The 14,285-nt window shown below is 41.4% G+C and overlaps 1 protein-coding gene across 2 annotated transcripts in view; it reads right to left on the minus strand.

Moving 5' to 3' along the window:
- med13a (mediator complex subunit 13a) overlaps positions 1 to 14,285 on the minus strand; it is a 76,007-nt gene that overhangs the window by 47,593 nt on the left and 14,129 nt on the right. For both annotated transcript variants that reach the window (XM_034889562.1, XM_034889561.1), the window contains one exon: positions 4,379 to 4,547. In XM_034889562.1, coding sequence (XP_034745453.1) covers positions 4,379 to 4,547 — 169 coding nt within the window. The remainder of the gene's footprint in view (positions 1 to 4,378; positions 4,548 to 14,285) is intronic.

The raw sequence follows: 14,285 nt of genomic DNA on the forward strand, positions 1-14,285 counted from the left end.
CCCCCCCCCCCCCCCCCCAAACGTGGGAACACAACAATAGAAGAAGAATGTGCTAAGCCACATAACGCACAGTCATGCAGAATAATGCAGACAGCCACATGTGTTTATGCAGGCATATTAGTTATTGTGTAATTATGGTTTGCATTCATTCATTACCATTCACTCTTATAACATTAGCTTCTGCACACTGGTCTCATTTCATAACAGCTTGATTTTGTTAATGATGCTTTCAGTCAGACAACTAACTGCACAACCAACTACACATATTAAATGCAGTACACGCCTGATTGCAGCACAGTTAGAGTACATAGTACGTGTTTTATCAAGCAGGTAAAATAAAATCTTATCCTTTTTGTCCTGATCAAATTGAAACATCAGAGCAGGCTGGATTTAGTGTTGCTTTTGGTAAATGTAGCAAACTTGGAGCAAGTCAACGGGTTAGTCTGCTTTAAGCTGACCAACAGAGCACAAGCATCCCGCTTCACCTTGGAAACATACGATCCCATGGTGCATTTCCCTGCTGCCATGACAACCGAGAGGAGCTCTCCCTTGCTTGTTCCATTACTCCCTCCCTCCCTTCTGCTCTCTGTTTCCTGAAGCCAGTCTACCTAGCAGCACAAGGTTCACAGAAACAACCAGTCTGCACAACTTGGAGCCCCCTGTACGCTAGACAAAGAGAATTACTGTCAGCTGTATCAACACACACTGCTGCATTTGCAGTTCCCATTAAAAACAAAAGCTTCCACCGATCAATGTGTGTTGATTTATGTATTTAAGATATAGTAAAAACAGTTTGTTTTTAATATTTTATTTTAACTTCAATCTTGACATATTTTGTGTATCCTTGTAGACAAAAAAATGGCAGTCTGAACATACAGAATAAGGCTTATACTAATACTTCTTTATACCAAAAGAAGACAAAAGGAGCAACTGGGGGCACTGGTAGAGGTTATCATCCTTAAAGATTCTGAGAATTCAGTTTGCTGCATACTGCTCACCACACACATCAGGTCTCCCATCAGAGAGAGATGATGTAAGCATATCAACACAGGCTGAGGTCTGGGGTTGAGGTTATGAACACTGTCAGCTGGCCACAGCCTCCACCAACTGGAGACTCTGGATGCTGCAGAGGAGTTGTCCGATGATAGGGGGTAGCCAGTATTCCCCAAAAGCAGATTCCAGATTTCAAATAATATTAATGAATCAAGTAAACAATGGGCAGATTAATCAAGACATGTGTGATGTTGGAATTTTCCCACCAGCACACAACTGTGTGGTATGCCCCAATTCAAATGGTTGTCTTATTATGACTCTAAAGATTATGCTCTTAAGAAAAAAATTGCGTTAGACAAACATATTTTATCAGAAATTTGTGGTCCCATATTCATTTAAAAGGCTGTTGATTTTCCTTGCTCCAAATGCTTCTGTGGTTAGGAGGAAGACCTACGTCTTGATAAAAGATGAACAGCGTGCTTTAAGAAGACAAATGAGGTGAAGGTGAACACTGTTAACTAGGGATGCCCCGGTGAGGATATTTACACAGGATTTTTAAAACGAATAACAAAACCTGTGTTCCTGATTACACAAGGCATTTGACAAGAAAAAGGCATTCGTCGATGGGGATCAATATCTGTAGAGCGCTCACTTTGATCGCTGGCCTCTCCACCAGAGCTTTTGCTGCAGAGCCGGCACCTAACTAAGTATTTGAAAAAAGAGCAAACTGATGATGGTGGGCAAGTAATTCATTCTGTGTATGCCTGAGCACCATGTAATTAAAGGTAACACCAACAACTGCAGCAAGCCTACTGTTAACTAATTTGTTTACTGTGTGTTTCTGGATTCAGGGAAGAAGGTTAAGTGTCCCAGAAAGATGGGTGTAAAACAATGTACAATAAGTATGGGAATTCCTTGGAAATTTCCAATCCCTTTCGCTACGGAATCAGCAACTCACTAAAAATGATGTTGGACCTTAGTGCTGACATGCCACCCATGCGGATGAATTCTCCCTAGGGTTGAACACTCAGTTCACCATGGTAGTAATCGTAGGCCAAAGTTGAGCATCTTCATGTTAATAAGACGTAAATAAAGGTAGGAGCTCTGGAGCCTACACTCTGTACACAGAAACAAAAACTAACAGTGCTTAAAGCGATTTAATAACTACAAATACCACAGCCCTACAACATCAACAACTGCTTAGGAAATGTTTCACTGTCAGACCAGCTGGTCTGGGTGCACCAACGACAAAAAAAACAACAACAACACAAACGGGTACTTGTACATTTTCGTCACAGTTTTGTGCTGCTTTGCTTGTTGAAACTCCAGCGTGGCTGGAGCATAGCGGAACACACCAAAGGGAGAGGAAAAACATCCTTGACGACAACTAAGATTCAGGGTGGTTGCACCACTATTTATAACCTGCCCAGTCTGCTCTGTGACAGCAGAGGGGGATGAAGATAAGGGGAGAGAGAGCAAGTAGAGAGAAAAAACAGACACACAGACAGAGGGTGGCCTGTGAATTCCGGAGCAGAGGAAAAGACCATTGTTTTGTTTTTTCTCGACTGGGGCCCCCTGTGATCAGAGTACTGGGTAAAGAGAGAGAAGATAGAGCTAAAAACAAGCCATGAATATAGCTTAAAAGAGAAGTGGCTTGTTCTCCAGTATTGTTGATCTTATCCTTTGTCTCTTATTCTGCCGGTTAGGTTAAAATGTATAACACTTGTCCTGACAGATTACAGTCATTGTCTACAGACCAAAGCTCTGAAAGAGTCCGCATTAAAGCTGGCAACTCTGATCTGCCACCTCACATTGGGGATATGATAAAGATAAGCTGACTGCAGAGTTCTCGCCATTTCTATCCTGGACAACTGGAGCAACAGGCCTGTCCTAGCACACACAAGATTATGTTACCCCAATGGTCAACTGACTGGGAAATCTGGCTACAACTCCAAAAACAATAACACTGGCATAGTTGCACACAGAAAAACAAGCTGAGACTATGGAAGCTGTCTAATGTTTGTGGTTTTAAACAGCATCTTTGATTCTAGGTTTTTTTTTTTTATTTAGAGGCTGCTGTCTGCTTCCTCATCTAATACAGCCCTGCAGGTATTACACATGCAAGCATAAAAAAATCTGTCACACCTCACACTATAACTATAATTATCAAAAAAGGGAACTCTATCTGAGGTACCAATCAAAAGATGTGTGTTAATGTGGAGACAGGGTGAGGTAGGAAGGGTTGTCGTCATTTTCTCATCACTAGTCGCATCTTCATCTCTTATCAATAAACCCAGACACCACGAGCAAGAAATCCAGCCCAGCAGATAGCAAAGACGAGCTGGAGGATGTCTCAGTCGTACACAAACACACAGAGAGGAGCGATAGGAGACAGACAGTGCTGGCACAACAGCACCTCTCTCATTTTTTTTGTTAAACTCTCATATCACAACTGTAATGTAGTGTACAAAATAGGCATGTCCTGAGCTGCTCCGCAGGATTGGGACTAGGACCAATCCACACAGTTTTTTTTGATACCTCAATAATGTTATAAATTGTTTTCCTTGGATAAAAGGAGCTGTCAAAAGTGCCCAATTGCTCTCCATTAAAAAATAAAAATGCAAAGCAACCAGCAAGCAAGTGACCCGCAAGTTAACTGTGGGACACAAAATTAAAAATAACAGCAGTCAGCGGCTTGAACTGAACTAATAATATGGTGATGGGTGGCCAAGCAAGCTGCACCGCTTAGGCCTTAGTGTATAAAACAAGTTAATTTTGCATATGTAAGAAACATTTTGCAGGTGAGCTGCTTTTAAACTTCAGCATGTTATTGATGCGGGAAAGATGAAATTGTCAGGTAAAAGTAGAAGTACACAGTAAGCCGGTAGTATACAGTTGGGTTATTAAGTGCTTTGGGGGCTGTCTGTAAGTTACTACGGGGGAGAACTGTTGTGGAGAAAGCACTAAGCAGCATTTTCACAGGCATGTTTTTAACAGGCACTGCACTATCATATAAAACATGAGCAGAAATCCCCGGTACAACATATGCTTTTTAATATCTGCCTCCGTCCAGAGCATCCATATGAACACATAATTGTATTAAGTGTTGCCAGGGGAAACAGAACCTCTAACCCTGAAAGTGAGGGTTTAATAGCCTGCACACTGACCTCCACACAAAAACAGTATAACCTGTGTCTATTGGTGTGGTGCACAGCCTGAGCTGCACCAGACGACATCACAACGGACAACAAGAGACATAACATGCCTTAAAGGGCAACGGGAAGAAAAACATCCACTTGACCAGTGCAGGTACATGTGCAGAGCACTGCCATACCAGAGAGCCAACATGAATAAGAACTCAGCAGAACAAGTGGTGCAAACGTACCTCTTGTTGATGGGTTTCTCATCCTTCTCGTAGGGTTTGACAAACCACTTGCCGATGCGAACGAAGCTGCGATTCATGAGGCAGCGCTCCAGCAAGTTGTGGATGGCTTTGAACAGCAGCGTGCGACACTCGTAGGAAAGCCCGTTCTCCCACAACCCATCGTCCTCAGCTGCAAAAAAAAAAAAAAAAAAAGAGATAGACAAATGTAAGAGGAGGGGAATGCGGTAGGAGTTTTGGAGCCATATTTACAAACCTGTATGAACTCTCTAAGGCAAACGCTGTCAATCTTGGCAGCACAAAAACTTAACTGACAATTACAGTGAGAATGGTGCATCAGATGGCACAATCACTCATACAGATATTCATCAATGTACAAGTATAGGAGCACCAACTCTCATACCAAAACGTATTGTCACATTACACTGTATCACCAAAATCAAACTTTGAAGTTATAAACATTATAACCCAGCTTAACCTAGGTACTGGTAAAAGTGTTTTTTCTTTTTGAGGAAGGCACTTTAATTTGACAGAACTGCTGGAACCCAACAAACTAATAATTCTCTACAAAAGTTGTTTCAAGAGTATTTTCAATCACTGTTTGTGTGAATGACATCAACTCTGAGCATAGTCTTGAAAATGACAAGCTCACTGACTGAACAAACTCAATAAATTCAGTCCTATCCGATCCCATTATGAAACACCCTGCAACTCCAGTCTGATGAACTTTCGAATAAATAGATGTAGCTGTGAGCATTTAGGTTTTCCAAACAAACACAAAGGTAACCCACAACAGGATCTTGCGCGATCACTTTTTAGACAACAACTGAAGGAGAATTGTGACATGTTGACACTTTGGCAGTGCGATAAGCATGACAAACCATTTTCAATGACCTGACAGTTAACACTGGACACCTGGATACAGAAATGGCACATTTCCTGAAATGCAAAAGAATAAGTCATATCTAAAGTGACATCTGGGAATTATACAAAAGATTGTAAATAGGCAATTAAACCGCAAATAGAAGTTTTGTCACTGAGACAGAGGAGACAGAAACCTGCTGCTGCCTGCTTTTAGGCTGTGGAGGTTTCAGGTGCTTTCTGCTCCTCTGCACATTGAGTTTTGATTTCAGGTTTTAGGAGTGTTACATTACTAAAGGTTCACTAGTATCCCGGTATTGTTTTTGGTACAATAGGGAAAACCATCAACCACCAATCATTTTGCTGCAAAAATGAACGTACCCGGACATTTACAAATGGTCGAAAGGTAATTGGCATTAATCAAAAAGCAATAGCTGTGTGTGTGACAGATTTATCTACACATGTAGGAACATTATATTGGGGCTCACAGCCCTTTTGCGCTCTAAAATACAAAAACATGGTGTATGCACTGGACTTACAGCTTCTTGCTGCTGCAAGAAAACGATTGCAACCCATTGGAAACCAACTCATGACTTGCCAGTTTGTACAGGAACTCTTTTCTTTTTGGATGTCATGTATATGGAGCTCTCCACAACTCGCATAAATGGAGCGCCAGAAAAGACTTTGGACACTTGGTTCAACATTGCTGAATCCTTGAAATCCATGCTGTAGACTTGTGCTACAGCCTTCTTATCTCTATTTGCGCATGTATTTGGTCACTTATCTTATGTGTGTCTGTCTGTGTGTGGCTGCTTATGTGTGTGTATGTCTGTTTCTGGATGTATTATTTGTAAGCTGCGGACACTGAGTAGCACAAACACTCTTACTGTTGTGTTTGTACTATGTTTCCCTAACTTCCCGTCTTTCCGCTCGGTTTTTGTTTTGTTCCTGGGACACATTCTCATGTCTCAGCATATTGTTTGATTGTTTGTCATGTTTACATAAAAAAATGTGATCATAAAAAAACATATATATTGTGGCTCACACAATTATATCATGCAGAAATATCATGCTTTCTACGCAACTGATTATGTTAACATATTTGCTGTGTGTCTCAGTGTCTCAGTGTTGCTGCTTCAGCGGGTCACTGCTTAAACGCCATAGGGGAAAAGGATATGTATCCCAGGGCATGTTCACACCCTTTTGTTTGCTCTGGTCCAAAACATGGATGAGTTTTGTAAACTTAAAGAGTGTCTCCCCCCCCCCCCTTGGTTCTGTCATTTTACACAGAGAAACTTGAACCACAAAATGCATCAGTACAAACCACGTGACCACAAAGAGTCAAAAGAGTCAAACTTGCATGGTTTAGCTAACAGACCGGAAGTGACACACTGCCAACACTCGGGTAGAACTTGCACTTATTTGTTCAGTTCTGGACTGTAATTAGACTATGTAAGGCTCACAGCACAATAATTATTTGGTTCATATGGCACATCAAATCAAAAAAAGTCACAGGACTAATAAATGTAACATTACACCCATATCAGAGTTGCTTTCTGAATCACATTCTATGCTGGACTGAATGCTGCTCTAATCTCATTAACAGCCATTGCTCACATCATACAGCACTTAAGCTCCTTTCAGTCAAGTCTCCAGCAAACATCTCCCCAAGTGTGCCGTATCTGCCTGAACATGGACAAAATAAATACCGGCGTATGTCCCACCCTTCGCATCAGGACAACCCTTCGCATATTTTTCCTGACTTAGAGCAGACAACCAGCTATGTTGCATGGATGCAATTGTAAACATCTGCTAGAAAATGTATAAATAAGTGTAAATGTAAATGCTAATATTAAACAAAAAATATGCATCCACAATCCCCCTCAAATCCATTGCCAAATGCCACAGCTCTACTAGACCCAGAGTTCAGCTAGCCTTTAAAACATTACCGAACAACATCGAACCAAGGGAAAACAACCTCAGGCTAGCTGCCAAGTAGAGGGCTACGTGCCTGTGGATTTTGAGTGTAACACACACACACACACACACACACACACACACACACACACACACACACACACACACACACACACACACACACACACACACACACACACACACACACACACACACACACACACACACACACACACACACACACACACACACACACACACACACACACACACACACACACACCTTGAGGGATAAGATCAGGAACACTGAAAAGCAATGCAAAGGCAGGAAAAAGGAAGGAAAACAGCAATTTCCCATTAAAAATGAACAGCAACTGCAGGGGGAAAAAAATCAACAAAAGTATAAAGACATTTCACTTTCTAGTAGATTTAGATGCGAATATGCATGGGATCAAAAACGCTTTTCCCTGAGTCTGCTTTGAGTGACTTGGCAGCTGGTCTGGCATTCTGAGAGACTGGCAGGCAAGAGGGCAAAAAGTCAACAAGAAAAGAAAGCCAACCACTGAGGCACCGACAGCAGATTAAGAGAAAGGACGGTAAAAAAGATAACATAGGATTTAGGCCAAACTGCTGGCTGAAGAGACAGATCAGTGTGACTGATAACTATTGAAATACATAGGAAAATGAGGAGAGCAGCAGGGCTTAAATCTATGGCAAGAGTGACATTAACCCAGCTTGCATTTTGCAGTTATACCTTCACTCCTACTCCAGTACTCTGTGGATGATGGCTTTCTGTAAAACTGGCAGAAATCTCACTACACCTACTTTTACATCAACTGCCATGGCGATCCCATCTGCTTTCCACTGCCCTGTGCCTCCTCCTCCTCCTCTTTGTCACTTGTTCCTCCTCAGTCTCTCCCTTGAGCGTCGTGCAGCTCTAAAACAGGCGTCTGGTTTACATCAAGTGTTCCTAACGACCTCACGTTCATCATGCAACGCCTGCAGCAACACTCCCCTCTTCAGATAGGCACAGAGAGAAAAAATGTTGCAGTTGAAGTCTATGCAAGTTTGATGTATACAATGTGACACTCACTAGAAATGGCAATGCAACTTCTTAGAAGCGTATCTACCACACAAAACCAAACCTCCAGGGCAGGGGTGACTCTTTGCTCCGGGGAAAAGACCAGAAAACACAAAACGGCTGACTTTAGCGCAGAACTATTCAACAAACAAAACACAACAACTCCTCAGTTTAACCATCGTCTTTGGAATTAAAAGCTGAAAATTATTTTTATTAGAAATAAATCAGATTATTTTCTTCAATTGTCCATTAATCATTGAAATGTCAATGACAAATTTCTTATAGTCTTAGGTGACATTTACTATCATGTAGCAGACATATCAGATATGAATAAGCATTAAATTCTCACATCCTCCTTACAACTGGAATCAGCGAATGTTTGGCATTTTTTGACTGAAACAATTAGTGAAATAGTAGCAGATTAATGTTTAGTCAATCTGCTGATCGTTTCAGCTCCAGTGAAAGATTACATTAACATTACCCAGACTGTCTGTAGCAAATGTGCTTTTTGATAGGCAACGTTCCATTTAAATGTAATCCTTATGTACTTAACCTTGTGCTCATATTCAGTTTAAATGTAGTAGATGGTTATAATAAACACTTTAGGCTTCTTTGGTTGGAAAATAAATTATTAAATGTATTTTTTTTTTAAGACCCAAAATGCAAGCTTGGTGACAGATCTGAGTGCACATATAATTGGAGGGTGGGACATGGTGTGCAGTGGTCAGTGCACAGGGCAAAAGATGAGTGGCCTTATTTAGATAAAGATTTATGAGATCAGCTGACGGCTATGACACTTTCATGTCTCTGCCTGCTGTGTAGCAGGCCCAGATGAGCTGACCTTTATAAAAGCCCTTCAGCGGTTGCGCAGCAGCTCTATTAAGAATACTTGCATCTACCTCAAGCAAGAAAACAAAACTAATAACAGCGAGATACAGTGCAGCATCAGGACTCTGCTTATCCTCAAATGAAACACGTTAACCTCTTCCACTCCACTCTCTTTTTTTGTCCCCACCATTTTTGTCTTTTTTTTACCATTTGTCACACATCATTTCTGCTAAATTTAACCTCGAAACTCACTCAAACAGTTGAAATTCCTTCTAAAATACCACATTAAAACACCAAGACCTTAAAGGATCCATGCTTGGATTTGGTATTAAAACCTTAAGACATTTGGAGATTTTTTTAAGAATTGCATTTTTCAGCAATTGGACAGTGAGCTCTTCTGTAATGGAAATTGTTATAAAAACACCTAAGAAAGCCATACATTCTCTGAATGCCCTCGTTCTCTGCTTTGCGGTTATAAAGCTTCATGAGGCTGTGATTATCCATGAGCTCACAATAGGTCAGTTTATACAGTGAGGTCAAGTTTTTTAAAAATGGTCTCACTTAAATGAAATGGCTACTATGGGAACCAAAGCCCAGTTCAGACCAAAGATCCACAACAAGATAAAACCGTTTTAGAACGTTGCAGGGGTCTGGTCCGGCCTGTCTCAGCTTCACTCAGGCCAGCTGATGTTGGTCCCTAAGACTCAGACCCAGTTGCCCGTCTTGAACTTAAGAGGCGTCAGCCAATTGCGAAGTCAGCTCTTCAAGTCAGTTACCAACTGTCAACTGGTTGAAATAGCAGACCAAGGTTTAACAAGCACCCGCAAGCACGGTGTATGGTCAAGGAAGCTAGAGATTGACTAAAGAGAAGTAGTGGTGTTGAAATAAAGCAGTGAATCAGAGAAATTAAACATGTCTGCCTTTTCATCACTACTAGAAATGTTTCTAGGAGAAACTGCAGCAAGTATCTACCTATCACTATTCTCATTTATATTTCAAGACGCTGCAAAAAAAGCAAGTTAGAACGGAAGTAAAGTGGCCATGTCTTTAAAGGAGAGACTCGCGGTTACTATAGAACCATTTTCATTCAAATGTATTGGAGGGGAGGTTAAGGGACACTTTGGAAAATGGCCATGCCAATTTTTCCATAGCCACAATTTTGCATACTTTTGAATTAGTTATTTAGCCACCTTGCCAACATGCTGGCATGACATGGGTGTTATTGGGGTCTTTGTAAACTGACAAGTACAAAATTAGTCCAAAGTTTTAAATAAGCTAAGGGGAAAGTATTTGAGCCCCCCTCCCAGTTGCTCGTCTGTGTATAAGCAATTAAAGCTACAGTCGGTCATTAAACAGCTAGATTAATGCCTTGTGATCGACTGTGCTCAGGGGGATTCTACCAAGCCTGGCCAGAAGGTTTTCTCCTCCACTTGCTCCTTTTCATCCTTATCTGCAAGAAAAGAGAGAGAGCACCAATGGTGCTCTGTAAAAGCTCCATTACTTATTAATGAATATTTCTTGAACAGAGAAGGAAGGGAGAGAGAGGGAGACGGAGACACTGCACCCATAGGCCAGAGCTGCATGCATGGTCGAGTCCCTGCGCTGTGCCAGTCAGAGAGAGAGAGAGAGAGAGAGCAGGAGAGGGAGATGGAGCAGGAGAAAAAGAGGAAAGCGGAGGGTGGTTCACAGGCAGGATATTAGCCCTGGAAAATTGATCCCCGAGCACAAAAGCCATTGGCCTCCCCTACTTTTTTCTCCTAAGAGTCTTGGTTTATCTATTCATCAACTCACTGGGTTGCACACTGAAGTTTAGAACCATCCATGCAGGAGAAACAAAAAAGGCACTACAAATCCTGAGAGAAGGTTAGCCACATGTTTCACTGACTAATTATCTTTGATATACATCCATGGCCATTCTGTGACCACAGCCACATCAACAAAGCAACGCAGTATTTCCACTGTTTGGTAATGATCAAAAAGTATAGAAAATAAGAATATGCCATTTGCTGGGATGAAGAAAGAATTGAAAAAAGAAAATACAGATTTTGTGGTATTAACAGGAAGTTTAAATCCAGTGTTCCCCACACAACATAATTTGTGGCAAACAAATTAATTTTTAATAAACAAAAAATCCTAAGAACTTAGCAAAGCAAGAACAAAAATCAGCGTGTCACACAACCATTAAATCAGCCTGTTGAGTATTTCTAAAAGAGTTCTTCTCAACAACCTTAAACCAGTAAGACCTGTTAGCATTTCTAGATGCATTTTAATGGTTGCCATCACACACACTTTGGATTTTCTGTATTGGAGAGGATAAGGCAGGAACAGTCTTATGATCATATGGAGAGCATGAAACAGATCGGTTTCTTTTCACTACAAGCTCGCTGATGATCAATGAAAGCTTGTGCCACAAAGAGTGTAAAGCTGTTAGTATACTCCATATTTCACCAACTGCGTCCCTTTTGTTTGTTACTTTGGTCACTTTTTATGTGAACAAGTTTAACACTATGAATGTCCTCCAAGAGAGACTGCCTGAAAATATGCGCCAAAATATGCGCCCTATAATTAAATGATGATCACATCTCCACCCTCCGAAATAAAGAGCAGACATAATTTCAACACATCATTTCAATTCTGTGGAAATAAACATCTGTATTCTGCAGGTAGTGCTTCAAACTGAGAATATATCACAGATATGAGTGCAGTTCAATAATTATCAAGTTGTAAGCTCTTCACAGAAAATGGGAAAAAATGGTCTGACTGGTAAAACAGTGAGACCTTCAACCAACACAGCTCCACAGACTACTGAAATATGCCCTTTGGAATTGGATATTCTGCCCTGAGGTGCAGAGCAGGGTTGTTTTCATTTCAACATTGATTCAAATAGGCACAGAGGAGAGGGCTAAAACCAAAAATCCTAAGAACTTAGCAAAGCAAGAACAAAAATCAAAGAAATGACTGCAATCTAGCACAAACAAAAACAATTTTAAGAAGATCATACTGAGAAAATAGGCTTACAGAGTGCTGCTAAATTAAGCTTTTCTTCCCTCTATCCCTGATTGGATCCCAAACTGTGTTCAGCAACTAGTGGAAGAGATGGGCACTATAAAAGCAGTCCTCTTCATCCCTCCCCCACTCTCCTACTCTAGAGATCTGACCCAGCACCCAGTATTGAATGGATGTGTGTGAGCTCCAGGGAACACGGTGGAGACAGCAGATGATCATCTCCCCCTTCGAACCTTGACTAAGAGACGAATATGCATGGATACATGTTTTACAAACTGGATTTATCAAAAGACGTGTGCTTAATTCTCCTACATTTGTGTTTTTTGAGTTTCCTTTCAACATAATCAGAAAGGTGAAGAATGGCTGCAAGGTGAAGCCTACCACCCTTGGGCCGCATGCAGCTAAGAGAACAGTGAACTAGGAAACACCAAAGAGTGACACATGGTGCCAGACGCCCAGCTGTGGACGGCCAAGTGGGATGCACACATGGGAAGGACGCTAGGGAGGGTGGGAAAAGGGACCGGAACAGACTAGTAAGAAATGTACCACAGAGCATTTACCTCCGAAGAAAGACATCGATTCAGAATTTCTAGGCAAAAAAAAATATCAGTGGTTCTCTGAGGGGAGGAAAAAGGCAGCAATTTATCTTCCGCTTTAAATGCCCCTGATCAGGAGATTAAACCAGCTTTTGAGGAGAGATGACGATGAAGAGAGCATTGCATTTGCATAAGAAAACATGCCTTACCAGTGGGAGGGGGCAAGGAAAGTTAAATTCACCAGTGGCAATCACTTGTTTGGAATAATTTGTCGGCATGGCCTGGGGTAGATTGGAATTAGTTTTCTGGTTGTGTTAAAACGAGCAAGGCGTGTTGTCCAACAATTTAGAGAAAGGGCTTGGTGGTTAGCCTTACTTCAATGGTGATTAAGCGCCCAACATTAAAAGATCCCTCAAGTTTTCCGCCCTTCACTACTCTCATCTCTCTGGCTCACTCCTTCTCCCCCTCATCTCCCTGGAGAGAAGGGATTACTGGCACACTGGTATACAAAAATGGCACTTGCACAAAATTAAAAGACTTTCACATGCCGCTAATCTAATGAGGCTGGAAGGGGGTGTGTGGAATGAGTAAGCGCCATTTCAGATTGCAGAAATGAAAGGAAATGAGCGGATTTTCATGTTTACCGCCAACATTGCATTAAAACCGAAGAGAGACTGAAAACCCAAAAGAAAAGAAAGCTTTTTATTCCCCAGACAGGCGCGGACCAAAGGCAAAAAATTCCATCAAACTATTGGAAGAAAACCGTGTGGGGGATCAAAGGCAACAACAGTGACATTCCAGCTGTGAGCATGGGTGGGGCTGGTGGCGCAATGTTCAGCCCCAAAGGTTACGTATACCAAATATTTCCATCACTGACAGAATATTTTGATGATGGAACAACCACAAGGTTACTGTGACAGATTAGAACACTGAGGGTTATATAGCGTAATTTTAATATTTTCAGCCTGTTTGTAACTAGTACTGACAACGCTATCTTACCATCACCAGCCTCTCCTCTGCTCCGCTCTGTGCATGGAGACGCTACAGGCAGGCTACACTGAACATGAATGCTATGCGTACCGTTCAGAGAGTGGCTTCATTCATCTGCATCAGGTGGTGTTGACCTGAAAAGTGGCTGCACGGTCAGGGTCTCTCCAAACTTGTTTTGTATATTTTAATTATCAGAGTTGTGACAGTATGGAGTTGTTCTTACCGCGGTGAAGAAGCAATGTTTCACCACGATTTGGCGGTTAACTGCAACCCTGTTACGAGCAAAGCATAGCATAGTAGCATAAATTAGAGCAAGAATGGCAGGTGCCTTAAGTGAGTGCCTGTGTGGTTGTGCAAGGAGAGCTTAAAACAACAAGCTTCTCAAACACAGTGGCTTCTTCTGTTGTCAATGCTGCCGGTAAAGTGAAGTTAACTTGGAAAAGCATGCTGCTAGGCTAATGTATGCAGAGAAAAGTGCAACGATAAACATTGAACTAGGAAAACACCGCGGTAGTGTCACATCATCACCGGTATTGCGGTTATGGTTGCAGCCTATTAATTATTTAATAATTTATTTGAAGGAATGAAAATTAAATGCATGTCTTATCATTTAAAAAAAAATCTAAATTACAGGTTAAAATATATTACAACTACGTTTTTATAACCTTGTCCATCAAAGTGACAAACAATGA

Source organism: Etheostoma cragini, chromosome 13 (genome assembly GCF_013103735.1).
Source record: "Etheostoma cragini isolate CJK2018 chromosome 13, CSU_Ecrag_1.0, whole genome shotgun sequence".
NCBI classification, from domain to species: domain Eukaryota; kingdom Metazoa; phylum Chordata; class Actinopteri; order Perciformes; family Percidae; genus Etheostoma; species Etheostoma cragini.